This window comes from Bradysia coprophila, chromosome X, assembly GCF_014529535.1.
Source record: "Bradysia coprophila strain Holo2 chromosome X, BU_Bcop_v1, whole genome shotgun sequence".
Classification (NCBI taxonomy): Eukaryota; Metazoa; Arthropoda; class Insecta; order Diptera; family Sciaridae; genus Bradysia; species Bradysia coprophila.
The window spans coordinates 1,659,876-1,674,242 of NC_050737.1; the positions used below are offsets into that span (position 1 = coordinate 1,659,876).

Genomic DNA, 14,367 nt, shown 5'->3' on the forward strand with positions numbered 1-14,367 from the left:
AGCAATAGTTTCGTTATTCAGCTCATTTTAATTTTCTGAATTGCTGAAAACAATTAGTTGAAGTTTGGTTGCACAATCTAGGACTTTGGATCAATGGAGCACTTTTCTCGAAATTCTGACAAACTTTTGATAGAACTTGTTGAATATTTTTTGATGGAAGCTTTAATCTCGGAAAAATTAAGTAAACCAGGCAGGAGCGCTTGATTCGATTAGGGACCTGTATAATTTAGTAATTTTATTTTTTTGCGAATAAAATTATTCAATTTATGTCAGTGTTCATTTGAGTTCATTTTCATACAGAATATTAAGGCCCGTATTTGACGTTTCGAAAATGAACCGCTCCTGCCTGGTTTATTTTACTCTGCCGTGGTTTTATCAAAAACAGATTCGTAAAAAAGGAGAAAATCCAATTTAATTGGAACATCAATTAATTTCAACCAAGCAAGCTTCAGCTTTGCAAATATTTGCAAATACATTTTCTATATATTACGAAAGAAGAAAGAGGAATAACAGTAAAAATGTTATAACAAATAAAAGTGAAATGATGATGTGATGACATGGATGTGATAATGTAATAACGTTAAAACAATAAAGTGAGAAAATTATTTAACTGAACAGACATACATTATATTAACATATACGTACACACTTATTGAAATAAAATAAGAGCAGCAAAAGGTCTTACACGGACTTTGTTTTTAATGTAATTTTAATGCTATGCGATTGAAAAAGATAATATGCAGAGCAGATGACAAAAGGTATTTGTTAATTCGACTGTACACCCACTGGTGGCTAGTTCATTGACGATTTTTTTAAATAATAAATTTTGAATTGATCTTGTGTTGGAATGGATATTTTCTGGCTGAACTTTAGGGTCCGCTTGAATAGCTTCTGGTAATTCTTTTGCATAAATGTATAGCTTCCAATAGATAGTTTGAGCAGATGACATACAATTTATAAGTCAACTTCATACAATAAGTTCTGGAAGGTTACCTATAATTTCCAATTTATAAGTTGACTACAAACTGTACGTCATTTGCGCAAACTTTCTAATATTTACAATTTTTTCATTGTTCATTCTTGGATTCTGATCTGGGATCTATTCATGCCGAAATTGCGTTGAAAATTCGAAATGGAAAGTGAGACGGATCTATTTAACGTTGTATCATCCCCGTATTTTCTTATGAATAGTTAAATTCATAAACGGGACATGTCTCATTAGCGAATTTTAAGAAAAATGAAATTTCATTTATTTAGTTCCGTTTCGAATGAGCATTGGATCCTTTTTGTTTTAATTTATCAAAATAGCTTCTATTGGCATAATAAGCATATTTGAAACGAAGCTAAATCAATGAAATTTAATTATTCTTATAGTTCGCTCCTTCCTGTCCTTCCTGTGCCCACACATGGAGCGGAAAAGTTAACGTTAACAAAAGCTTTCGAAAATAAACTAAAAGTGGCACAAAGAGCCATGGAACGGAGTATGCTTGGAATTACGCTCAGAGATAGAATGACAAATCAATGGATTCGACAACAAACAAAAGTCGTTGATGTCATGGAAAGAATAGCATCTTTAAAGTGGAGCTGGGCGGGACATATTGCAAGAAGGACGGACGAACGTTGGACCAAAAAGATCTTGAACTGGAGACCACCTAAAACAAGTCCCAGAGGTAGACCACCAGAGAGATGGAATAATAGTATACGGCGAATTGCAGGCGCAAATTGGCAACAAGTGGCAACGGATCGTTCGGAATGGAAGAGAATTGGGGAGGCCTACGTCCAGCAGTGGATAGAAACAGGTTGAAAAAGAAGAAGAAGAAGATAGTTCGTTAATGTGGCATGTCCCGTTCATGTTCATGTGTTCACTCACCCATTCAACAATAGTTAAGAGGCATGGCCACTAAGCTGAGCCTACATTCATTGATCATTAATCTAACTTTTGTTGTAAAACTTCGTTGGTAAAATTGTTGAAAAATCTACTTAAGAAAAAATGTTCTAGTCTTGAGGCTAGTACACATTCACAATATACATACTGGTATAGTACAGAATGATGCCAGTTTAAATTTAGGAAACTGTTAATTGCCTACTCATGTGTAAAACTTTCCCAACACGACGAAATGTGTGTCTTACGTTGCGATATTTCAATACGAGTGCAGAAAGGACAGACTTTTGAAACTCGCGCCCATGACAATCGTAAGTTTGATAAGAACACTCTCTGAAAGATTCTACCTATGACAAGTAATTTTGACGTTTATAACATAATATAACACCACTTACACCACCAAAACAACCAACACGTTCTATACTATAAATTAATGTTAAGCAATGGAATTAGAAAAACTTGTCGGAACTGAAATTACTGTTAACACAAATGCACAACCGAAAACGATATCGACATCGGGAAAAATACTGATCGGTTTAACTGGTATGTCAGAAATGTTTTAGTTATTAAATGCTCGGATCATTAACAACTGGTCATTTCGTAGGTGGACTGGGAATTGCATTTTCGTTAGTGATAACTCATACCTTTGACCGGTACAACAGATCTGTGTAATAATTACGATTCATTCCAGTGTAATCTGTGGTCCGTTTGTCGCACCAGCATTCCGGAAGTACTGTTTACCGTATGTACCTGCTACAACTACTCAATTGGAAAATATTTTGTCCGTTTTGAAGAACAGTGACAAAAGTGGAAAGCTTTTAGACATTGGTTCCGGGGATGGACGAATTGTAGTCGGTTAGAGTCTATGAACACTTTACCTACGAAGTGGAAATTCAACCAGAGTATGAAATTTCAGCTGCCGCTAGAAATGGTTTCCGATCCGATGGCGTTGAGTTGAATCCATGGTTGGTGCAATATTCCCGTATTTCGGCACTGACAAATGGTGTATCGAGTAGAACCGGCTTCTATCGAAAAGATTTGTGGAAATTTGATGTCTCGTCATACAAGCACATCGTAATTTTCGGCGTCGAACAAATGGTGAGTGGTCAAATGAACAGTTTTGTCTGAAGGATCATTCACGGAGAGTTTTTCCCTTTTTACCTTTCATATCCGCAGATGGCAGAACTAGAAAAGAAGCTCAACGTCGAAATGAAAAACGATTCACAAATAATCGTCTGTCGATTTCCTCTACCAAACTTGAAGGCTTCTAGGATTATAGGTGGCGGTGTGGACACGGTGTGGGTTTATAATATTAAGAAACCGTTGTAGTTGTACTACCATTCAATTAACTAGAAGTACAAGTTGTATTTTATTATCGCAACGTTTTGCAATGTTTTATTTACGTTTCGCTGTCGTACAATCAACTCTGAGCTTAGATGATAACATAGTTTACGTACAGCACAAAAACAGGTGGCAGCAGAACGGCGCCTTTATTAACAAAAATCATTTTGATTTATTTTTGTCTCTGAAATTACCGGATTACCGAATTAGATCGGGTCTATGAGCTATAACGATTGCATTTGAATTTATTGAGTATTTTGAATTGTCAACAGCTTCAGTTCTGGTAGTCAGTTCAGTCACTACATGTTCAGTTCAGGAGTTCAGTAGTGGAACTCTCTCTACGAAGAGATTGGACTTTCAGCTGACAAAATGTTGGCAACGGCAATACGTTCAGATCGATCACCAAACTAGCTTTTGAGTGGAACGACTTGCGAAACACCGAAATAAAGAAAATTTGTAAAATTGTGCTCATTTCCGCAATCCAGGTTCTTTGCCTAACTACTCGCTCATTACAATAGTTCTTGATGGTCATGTTGAGAGGGTTTAACAAGAAACTCGTTAAGCTTCAAGGCCCGATTTTTCCCTTTTTCTTTTAAAAGGTGTTAAGCGTGAAGACCTATTTGTAATAGTGTGAGTCAATCTTGGTCGCACACATTGACAAATAACTTTTATACGGACCTTAGGGCTAACTAAATTCTAAAACAAGGACTAGCTTGAGTCCGTAAGAAAGTTATTTGCCCATGTAAACACAGCATGTTTGGTATCGTTGGAAAGGTGAGACTCTAGGCTAACTCAGCAATACAAATTTAGAGCAAAAAAAATTGACCTAGGTCCCAAACAAAGAAAAATTCGTCTATCTTAAAATGTTGCCGTACACTTGATTTAAATTTTTGTATTTTCTCATGCCGCCATCATGTTCGGTATAGACTTACCAGAAAAATGTATCAAGTTTTGCTGTCGTAATACTCCATAATATAAAGTTCACAAGATTACCTTTTTTGCTTCATGTTTGGAATATGTGGAGAAACGGGAGAAACAGTTGTAGACTAAGTAACGGAAATCTATGTAGAGGGCGCCGACTTCTAAAGTACAGCGAGGTTCGGGCACCACTACACTAAGAATGCGATAAATAATTATGAAACCAACGTCGTTTTTATATAAGTTTCAGTTGCGTTCAAAATTTTCAAATAAGCTAACTAAAACTAGTTCAAAAAGGAGACATTCCCTTTTATTCCTTTGAAATGTATTAGACCAGTATCCCATGAAACTGTTCTGTCCGATGCCATATTATTACACTACCCAATGCGAAATAGTACATTTCGTACCTAGGACTAAATATCTTTGTTAGCGGAAGGTCTGGAAATAGGTCTGGAATCGAATACGCTAGACTTTTAGTCCGTGGTACGAACAGTATTTTTACCAATTATTATTAACCGAAATATTATAAAACTGTTCAGTATACTGTGTCATTATGGCAACCATTGATGGATGGCAGTGATTTATTGAAAAATAAATATATATTGGACGTACTTCGTTGCACTTTTCGGGTGTCCTAGGTATGAAAACATTTGTTTTACGACTTTTGCCAGACAATTCAAATTTTCGGCCTTTCAAAATATTTTTTTTTTGTTTTAAAATCACATTCGTCATTTGGACTAGTACGAATGTCATGTGCGAGTGGCTACTAGAGCTCAAACGGCTGGCTTAAAAGTAAAGGAGTCGTAGAACAAATGTATTGCGTATCGGATAGTGTAATAATTATAACAAGTGGCCTTACATGGAACGTGGGACACAGTCAATATCAAGGCTGTATACTTTGGGGAGGTCACGCAGATCGCCATTTTCTTAGATCCGCGGGAACACTCCTTTTCCATACAAACAAATTCATATCGGCATCTGCGTGACCTCCCTAAAGTATACAGCATTGGTCAATATAGTGTGCTTCCACTAGGTTGGGACACAATAATGACAAATGTCAGCATCGAGACAACGTGGCTCTACCGCCTATCATAGTCATAGTAGTAAACTAATCCAATTGGTCAAAAACGTATTCCCAATTTTCCGGAAAATTTAATTATTTTCCCTTTATTTACCCACAGTACATGAAAAGGATTTTGACAGTTGACGTTTCCATACAAATTTTAGGTATGTAAACAAACGAAAACTCGTGCAAAATGGGAATTAGAATAACTGAAATCAAAAATCCATACAATACGTACGATCAGAATTCGATCAATTTTATTGTCAGATTTATCATACAAAATACTAACTGGCTGACTAGCCCATAATATCTGATTTATTCACGAACTTTCGGTCTGATCTTCTCTGTCCGCATTTTCACAGCGCATAATTTGAAAAAGACACAACCCGAACAGATGCGGTTCGCTCTGTTTTCACGGTACTATTCAAGTATTTACGAAAGTGAAATTTAAAAACATTTCCGGAACACGGTCAATAAATTTGGAAATCAACTTATCGTTTTGTCATACGACGACAGAAATTTACATCCTGAAATGAAAACAACAAAAAAAAGTTCCATTAATAAATCGACGAAAAACATTTAATTTTATAAAGTCATTGTTTTGATGCGAAATGTTTTCGGATTTAGTTCTAATCAATTAACATGAGGTTATGATCGATGATAAGCAGCTCAGCCCATTAACTCTGCAGAAAAGCTGTCAACTCCTAAAAACCTACAGCATTTCTAGAATTTGTAAAAATTCCATTATCCAGAGTGTCAGGCAATAACTGTCTCGAACTCGACTCACAGATTATCAAGGATTCTTATTTCTCGTGCATTCGTCTCATGTCTTGAAAAGGAAAGTGACTCGTACGCTCACAATTCTTACAAGCAAACAGAAATCACTAGCGGGCCAAAAGTAGAAAAACATTGTTGCTCTGGGAATAATTTCTATATAAAAACAGTAGTCATGGCAACAAAGCACATACATCCCTCCCCATTTCCATAAAGTAAGTATACCGCTTTAATTGACCAATTCTTTTCTGAGCTGCTCAACTTGATCTTAGCAAATTTTATGAATAGCAGTGACCGCGAAAGTATTAATGATTAATGACGCCGATATCAACCGATTCTTAATTTTTTTAAATTCTACTACAAGCATAAGTAGTAGGTGAAGTACACGAGGTACAACCTGTAAAAAAAGCTTGGATGCAAGCAAAATAATAAACGAGGACTTTCGCGAGAACTTATACTTCACTGACCAGACCACTGTACTAAGCTCTAGTTTCGTTGTAGTTCGTGTAATGGTTCCCGGATCGTTCAAATTGACCTCACTCCACTATAGTTGTATTATCAATGTTATTCCCAACAGCAGATTCTACAGTGCATACAATAAAATTTAATCAAACGCCCAGATAGAGATTTATATGCTGAGTTGATGATGATGAAGAGCTCCTTTGGATACTCGTATGGGCATAATAAAGTATTGTCCGAATTAATTGGCTCTGAAAGTGCACTTCAATGTGACATGAATGAACAATGTTAGTAAACATGCAGATGCGTTTCGATGGTGAGAACGGCCATGATTTAGATGTTATTTACGTTGTTTATAATTAAAATTTAATCAAAGTGTGCGATGATAACAAAATCGCCAAATGAACCACAAAAAACCACAAACCACAAAATGACCGCGCTCTTTTGGTATTAATCAACACACATGCGAAACGCACCATTCAAATCAGAGATTTAAAAGTGTAATGGCTCTCTGACGCACCGCCACGCGTTCCAATCAATTGACATTTCATTCAAAGCGTTTCTGATTTTAGAATTTACAGCGAAACAAATAACCGGCAAATACAAATGCTGAAAACACTCGAGTATAATTTTGCGTAGCTGAGATCGACAATTATGCTGAGTTTTCCATTAATTAACATATGCTGCAAATCGGTTACAATGGACAACACAGCTAAATTGTCAATTTGACCAATGCAAAATTGTTAGTGTGTTTGCGGTATAAGCAGTTTCCACATTGCATTTTGTTGGTATCGTTTCTGAAGGGCAATAGGCCGACAAGACATTGTCAATTTCGAATTGCTGAAACAATTATGCTGCGTTTTCTATTGTTAAATATCGGATTAAAAATGGGAAGCGCAGCGTAATTGACCATGTGTTTGCGGCTAAAGCGTGCCTTGTCAAGTTCACATCAAAATTGAAATATCAAAAAAAAATCTCTCTGCCATCAATTCGTCAACACTTTCTAGCACACGTGGTGACCAGTTCCGTCAAGTTGATAAACACTAACTTGAATATCATCAGGAAAACAAAATGGAAATTAGAAGAGGAAATCATCAGTTGAAGAGTTGAATGCGACTATGACAAAAAAAAAGTGAAGCCTCGAGTGAAGCGCGCAGTTTTGTTCCTTTCGTTTTTCTCTAATCTGTTTTCGTTTCATGATTCTAAATGAATGACCAACGGTTACATTAAATAATGATTCTGAAAAAAGTTTGTGTTAATTGAAAATCGGTTTCGTCTTTTTATATCATTGTTGCTTGAAATTTTTTTTTTCTCATTTTATTTATTGTTAATCTTTCTTTCAGTTTTGGCCATCAATCAATTTATAGTCAAAAGAGACCGTTTTTACGACAATATAAATTTTTTATTTTTTTTTAATCCTTTTTTGTTTGTATTTTTTTTCCTTCTTGTGTGTTATTCCTTTAAATCAATGAAAATAAGTGGAAGTAAATTCAGGTATTATAATCAAAAATTTTAAGTAAATGCTTGCTTGTAACTACTTAGCGGCTACAAGGTTCTGAATGTATGTCTTCGCACTTTCAATGGCAGTGTCATCACCTCTGATTGTTACACCAGTATAACCGTTTTGCCCTGCTTCTCGATCTAATAATAACAAAAGAAATAATTGGTTGTGATGGGTTAAATTCATTATCGCCATAAACACACTGCGTTACTTCAAATCCATTTCGATTAAACAATATTTTTTTTGCATTCTTTTTCAACCGAACAGTTTAGTTTGGTGCATTCTCAATGGATTTTACCGCAAAACAATACATTCAATTCATAAATATGGGTTTGTTAAATGAAATTAATAATTTTGTTTGCCGAAAAACGTTTTTTTCTTTTTTGGTTTTTTTGTATGCATTTTGCCGGGGAAACAAGAAGTAAAACAAACGAAATACAAAAAATGAGATTCAAACTTACCGATTTTGACGTGAACGTTGAAATTTTCCTGAATTTCACGAATCTTGGCACCGCCACGGCCAATAACCATACCGACTTTGTTCGAATCAATCTCTATGTTCGATGATGATCCATCTGCGAAATTGTTGTATCCACCGCCACCATAATTCTGTCGTGGTTGGCGGTCTTGTCCATATCCTCCTCCTCGGCCACCACCATAACCTCGTCCTTGTCCGCCACCATAACCTCCGCCACCGCCATATCCACCTGGTCCTCTTTGACCGCCGCTTCCATAACCGGCCGGTCCTCCTGCTCCATCGCGACGTTGACCGCCTCGGAAATTGCTGTTGCCATAGCTTCGTCCATACTGTGATTCACCGTTTTGTCCCCAATTTTCCGACATTTTGGATTTTGTTTTCGGGTACTTTACACAAAGAAAATGCTTTTTGCTATTAAATCGATGTTTCCCTAAAAGAAACAAGAAAACGAAATGTTAAAATGGTGTAAGGCCGACGGAACGCAATGTTTAATTGCTAAAACAAGTCGCGGTTTCAAAATGAACGTAATGCGATTATAAACATTTTACGCCACAAAAATCCGACGAAATGGTACCAAAACATAACCTCAATGTTTGCGCATCGTGTTATATCGATTTTCGGAAGGAAAAAACTTTTATTGCACACAAATTTGTAATGTACTAATTGTTTTCTACCGGTAATTATGTTAAAACTTATGAAGTACCTGTATGATCTGTTGTTTTTCACAATGAAACGATTGATAGAAACACTAATTTCACAAAGAATTTTTGAACAAATTAATAGCGTCCTCACCGTCCCGGTCGAATTTCATGAATCACGAACACGAAGGAAAATTAATATTCTTTCGTTGTGAAGTCGGTCGCGTCAGTTGGCTGTTTCGAAAATGAGTACATTTAATACCGTGACGCTGCATTACAAACTGAACTGTCAGTGCTGTCACTCCAAATTCAAATTTTCGGTCGTACCCGTCGCTTCTACGAAAGTATAAGACAGGTATTGCCGATCTGCCGATTTATTTTTAATTTACTCACATTACAATTTATGTCAAAATAATTTAAAAATTGCTTCTACAAAATCTGTACATTTTTCGGGCTGACGTAACAAAGACATGATATTATAATCTCAACTCTCATTGGGTCGAATTTATGACGTGAATTCAATTTTTCAAAACTTTGATCTCACCAAAAATAAATGGAAATTTTCAGAAATTGAAGTTAAGTCGATGACAATTAGTGGCACCACATATGATTAATGATCTACATGGAATAATGATGAAATATTCGTAATTTCTCACTACATTCTATGCAATGTAACTTGCGTAGACACGCTGGTGTCTTCTTATTTAGCAAAGAATTTAGCTAAACCGGGCTCAGATGAAGCATTAGCGACTATAAGGCGACATACAAAAAAGCTTTAAAGTAAAACCTTTACAGTTGAATAACTTCTTGACCTCTGATGTTCTCGAAAAATTGGAGAGGATTAAATCATTAATGTAGATATACAAGTTTAAAAAATATCTAAAAAAATAGAGATTTTTAAAGGATAAAAAATATGCTCGTTGATGTGAAGAGGCCGTTAAATTAAAAATTTTAAGCCCAAATCAAATGCATCGTCATATATGTATAATTCACGCCGTAACTGCGCGTTAGAATTAAAATTTTAAGACTAACCGAAAAGAGGACGAAAATATAAATTTCAACGCTTCCTTATTACGGTGCGTCAAAAAGCCCTACTAACGTTCCTTTTTGTCAGCACACTTACGGCATGATTTCCAAGGTGGTGAAAGAACAGGTGAATGCACTCACGAAGCAGAGTGACACCGAAATTGATAAGCGCACTCAGTACAGATTGTGTGTGAAATTAACTTGACGAAAATAATTTTTGGGAAAATTCGAAATTCTGTTTTTAATAAGTTGCCCTTTTCATATAAACTTCGTAGCCGTTGACGCAATTTGTGTGTCACCGCCGTCGTGATCACCTCAGAGTTGTCTTAACCAGTTCTTTCAGAACCTTGGAATTCATTTGATCATCCACTGATTCCCCCAAAACTCAAATTCTGAAACGCTCGGACCCTTCATGTACATGAGAATGTCAATTTTCAGCGCGCTTACTGCCTTGAATATACTGATTTATATTTCCTGCTATTAGCATAGTATAATAGCGAAATCAGACACATGACAATTCACGCGACATTAGGATAAAAGAAAAATTTTGCATCTGTCACTTTCGCATCGCTGTGTGAAGGCACAGTTACCCAAATACGACGCTGCGTTTCATTTCTATTTGTCATTAATTTTGAATTTTCAGCGAATATTATAAATGGGAATTAGGGAAAATTCAACGCTGCGTTTGTTGGTGCTCAAAACAAACGAGGCATTGAAAACGTGTTTTGGTCCTATTTTCCATGACGAAATTTTCGAAACTGTCAAATGAAGTTAGAACTTTTTATATTTAAAATCGCGACTGCAGCATCTGTCAATGAAAATTAGGACCAAAACACGTTTTCAATGCCTCGTTTGTTTTGAGCATCAGGCATCTCAACGATCTCAACAATATTTTGATTTTTTTTAGCGCTCTTTTGGCGTGAATTGCACAAATCACGAATGAAACTCTTTCTTTAAATGTGAAGTTGGCTGCTCTTTATTTCGAAAATGAGTACATTTCGCACCTTTCGCACGCATATCATTAAGCATGTTGGAAAAGGTCAGTTCTGGAGGGCTTTTTGAAATTTTATCCAGACGGAACGATGAAGATTTTTGGAGAAATTATTCGTTTCCCATACACTTTCGTTGTAACAAGTCTGATTTGAAACGACCATATAGAGTCTGTCCAGTGAATTAAAAATTCCATGAACTTCAGAGTCCGTGGTAAAGTTTTAATTTAGTTAAAATTATGTTCCAACATACAAGAAAATTCAATGGAATTTCTACCTACGGCTATGCAACGAGGTATCAGAGATAAATTCCAAGAATTTTATGAACACGCAGTAAACAAAAGTAATTTGTAAAATTCTAAGGAAATCATTAAACGACCTATACGAATGATCGCTCAAAATTATCTGGAACACCAAAGACGAACATAGACAATAAGTTTAGTTTGTTTAGTTTTAAAATAATTAATTTTCTTAATAGCTTTTCGGTGTCGAACTAGACACAACTTTGCTCAAATTCATTTCCGGTATTCAATAAGCTACGTTAGGTACGACTTGGTAATTTTTTTGTTTCAGTAGCCTGAAACTGTATACATAACCTAACATTGTGACAACTAAACTTGTAGACGCTTCGTAAACATTTTTTGTCCAACCAAATTTTCAGATTAATTTCAAATGTCTGATTGGGAGAGCGATGGAGACGATGTGAAGCAGCCTGCAGCTCCTATTCAATCCCAACGATCCGATCAAAATCGCGGCTATAGCGATAACAGTTCGAACCGAGACAACGGCTACAGTAACAATCGCTCATACGGATTTAATCACAACCGTGGCGGTTTCCGTAACAATCAAAGTGGCTACGGTGAAGATCAAAGAAACCGAGGAGATTACGGAAGCAATTACAGAAATTCCAGTCAGCAGAATGATCAAAGACGTGACTACGGTAACAATCGTCAAAATTTTACCAACAGTCGGCAGAATCAAGATCGTGGAGGAGGAGGAAATTATGGAGGCAATGACTTGAAAATGGAAGTGGACAGCAACAAACTCGGAATCGTAATCGGCAAAGGGGGTTCGAAGATACGCGAAATTCAAGAGAACAACAATGTTAACGTAAAAATCGGTAAGTTAAACACAGCCTTATTGCTGTAAGATCGCATCAATCACGAAAATTAAATTATTTTTCCTGTCGTATAGATCGACAGGCAAATGAAAATGGCATGTGCACTGTGACGATTCGTGGAGCCGACGATGACGTTCAGAAAGCGAAGAAGATAATCGAAGATTTGACCGTTGACGTATTATCGGCTGCATCAAACTCACAGTCTGAACCACAAAAGGAATTCGAGATGATTGATTGGAAAGCAGCTGCACAGGAATGCGTAAGTTCGTCCATGCCATTTCTTGAGTCTCGAGTCGAATTAACTTCTTTTTAACATTTTCAACAGGATGAAGCCGTGAAGAAGCGGTGGGAGAAATGCCCGAAATTGCTGAAAAATTTCTACAAAGAGCACCCTGATATCGAAAAGCTTAATCCGCAGGCGGTGGCTCTGTTCCGAGAGATGAACAACAACATAACCGTATCACGTGCCTTCCCCGACAAACCACTCGCCGAAGTTCCAATCCCGAATCCGATCATGACATTCGACCAGTGTTTCGGCGACTATCCGGATATGCTCGAAGAAATCAAGAAGCAAGGCTTCGAAAAACCATCTCCCATTCAGTCTCAGGCCTGGCCCGTATTGCTGAAAGGTGAAGATTTGATTGGTATTGCACAGACGGGAACGGGCAAAACTCTAGCGTTCCTGTTGCCAGCCATGATTCACACCGAATATCAACCGGTTCCTCGCGGCACTGAACGTGGCGGACCAAATGTGCTGGTTATGGCCCCAACCAGAGAATTGGCCCAACAAATCGAGAAAGAAGTTGCAAAGTACCAGTTCCGTGGAATGAAAGCTGTCTGTGTATATGGTGGAGGCGATCGCAGAGCTCAAATGCAAACCGTCCAGAAAGGCGTAGAAATTGTCATCGCCACACCCGGTCGACTGAATGATTTGGTACAGGCGAAAGTGATCGACGTGACTTCGATTACGTATCTAGTGTTAGATGAAGCGGATCGCATGCTAGATTTGGGCTTTGAGCCACAGATTCGTAAAGTTATGCTACACGTCAGACCTGATCGTCAAACTGTGATGACTTCGGCCACCTGGCCACCAGGTGTACGCCGTTTGGCTGAAAGATACATGATCAATCCAATACAGGTGTGTGTCGGATCGCTAGATTTAGCGGCAGTGCACAGTGTCACACAGATGATCGAAATTATCGCCGAGGAAGACAAGTATTATCGAGTAAGTTAAATGTCCAATGTGTGTTGAGTGAAATTTTCAATTCTGTTTCTGTTTTCAGATCATGGATTTCGTGAAGAACATGACCAAATCAGAGAAGGCAATAATTTTTTGCGGAAAAAAGAGTCGCGCTGACGATCTGTCGAGTGAGGTTAGTCTACAAGGCATTCCAGTGCAGTGTATTCATGGCGACCGAGATCAAAATGATCGCGAACAAGCTTTGGAAGACATTAAGAAAGGAGAAGTGCAAATACTGATAGCAACGGATGTGGCAAGCCGTGGTATCGACATCGGCGACATAACCCACGTCATTAATTACGATTTTCCACGAAACATTGAAGAGTATGTGCATCGGGTCGGACGTACAGGCCGTGCTGGTCGAACTGGTACGTCGTTGAGCTTTTTCACGCGCCAAGACTGGGGTTCGGCGAGCGAACTGATAGACATTTTAGAGGAAGCCGACCAGGATGTACCCGATGAATTACGAGAGATGAAGAAACGATTCGAGGCGATGAAAGAGCGACGGGACAAGGAAAAAAGCTTGTATGGCGGATTTGGTGGACGTGGTGGAGGAGGCAGAGGAGGTGGTGGCGGTGGCTACAACAGATCTCGATATTAATTTAAAAATAGCAATTCCCCATTATCACTGTTGGATATAAGAATCTCGTTAACGCTTTGTGGTGGCTTGCCACGGCATTGTTTTATTTTAAGATTTTATTATTCCCAAATTGAATTCCAAAAACTTTTGCAATAAATAAAGTTTATTATACCCTACAAGGTACAAGACTGGTCTTTCACAACTCTGCTGTAGACGAAGAATCAATCACATTACAAACGAAACACTGAATAATCGACATAGTATTAATGCCACCCGAATCTGTGTCAATCTACTCACGCGTGCTTGCTCATCTGGTAAGACATCTACTACGCAAACTTAGCCACTTTGACTTTCTGTT

General features: G+C 37.5%; 3 protein-coding genes across 5 annotated transcripts; 2 read left to right on the top strand and 1 right to left on the bottom strand.

The window, feature by feature from the left end:
* Window positions 1–2,241: 2,241 nt before the first annotated feature.
* LOC119082805 (ATP synthase subunit C lysine N-methyltransferase) lies at window positions 2,242–3,263 on the top strand. Its single transcript, XM_037192455.1, has 5 exons — window positions 2,242–2,425; window positions 2,487–2,508; window positions 2,574–2,737; window positions 2,799–2,980; window positions 3,059–3,263. The coding sequence occupies exons 1-5, from the start codon at window positions 2,326–2,328 to the stop codon at window positions 3,209–3,211; spliced, it is 621 nt and encodes a 206-aa protein (XP_037048350.1). The 5' UTR covers window positions 2,242–2,325; the 3' UTR covers window positions 3,212–3,263.
* A 4,444-nt stretch (window positions 3,264–7,707) lies between these two features.
* LOC119082868 (TATA-binding protein-associated factor 2N-like) lies at window positions 7,708–9,280 on the bottom strand. The gene is made up of 3 exons (XM_037192533.1): window positions 9,120–9,280; window positions 8,400–8,846; window positions 7,708–8,078 (listed from the first exon to the last, which is right to left on the bottom strand). Exons 2-3 carry the CDS (start codon window positions 8,779–8,781, stop codon window positions 7,972–7,974), a joined length of 489 nt encoding a protein of 162 aa, XP_037048428.1. The 5' UTR covers window positions 8,782–8,846; window positions 9,120–9,280; the 3' UTR covers window positions 7,708–7,971.
* Window positions 9,281–11,441: 2,161 nt separating this feature from the next.
* On the top strand, window positions 11,442–14,195 carry LOC119081896 (probable ATP-dependent RNA helicase DDX43). Of its 3 annotated transcripts, none has more exons than XM_037191136.1 (5): window positions 11,442–11,620; window positions 11,670–12,189; window positions 12,264–12,448; window positions 12,515–13,414; window positions 13,473–14,195. In XM_037191136.1, exons 2-5 carry the CDS (start codon window positions 11,742–11,744, stop codon window positions 14,028–14,030), a joined length of 2,091 nt encoding a protein of 696 aa, XP_037047031.1. In that variant the 5' UTR covers window positions 11,442–11,620; window positions 11,670–11,741; the 3' UTR covers window positions 14,031–14,195. The 3 variants fall into 3 exon arrangements, with proteins under 3 accessions (XP_037047031.1, XP_037047037.1, XP_037047022.1); XM_037191142.1 differs by having other exon boundaries at window positions 11,442–11,609; window positions 11,731–12,189; XM_037191127.1 differs by having other exon boundaries at window positions 11,443–11,614; window positions 11,731–12,189.
* The last annotated feature ends 172 nt before the right edge of the window (window positions 14,196–14,367 follow it).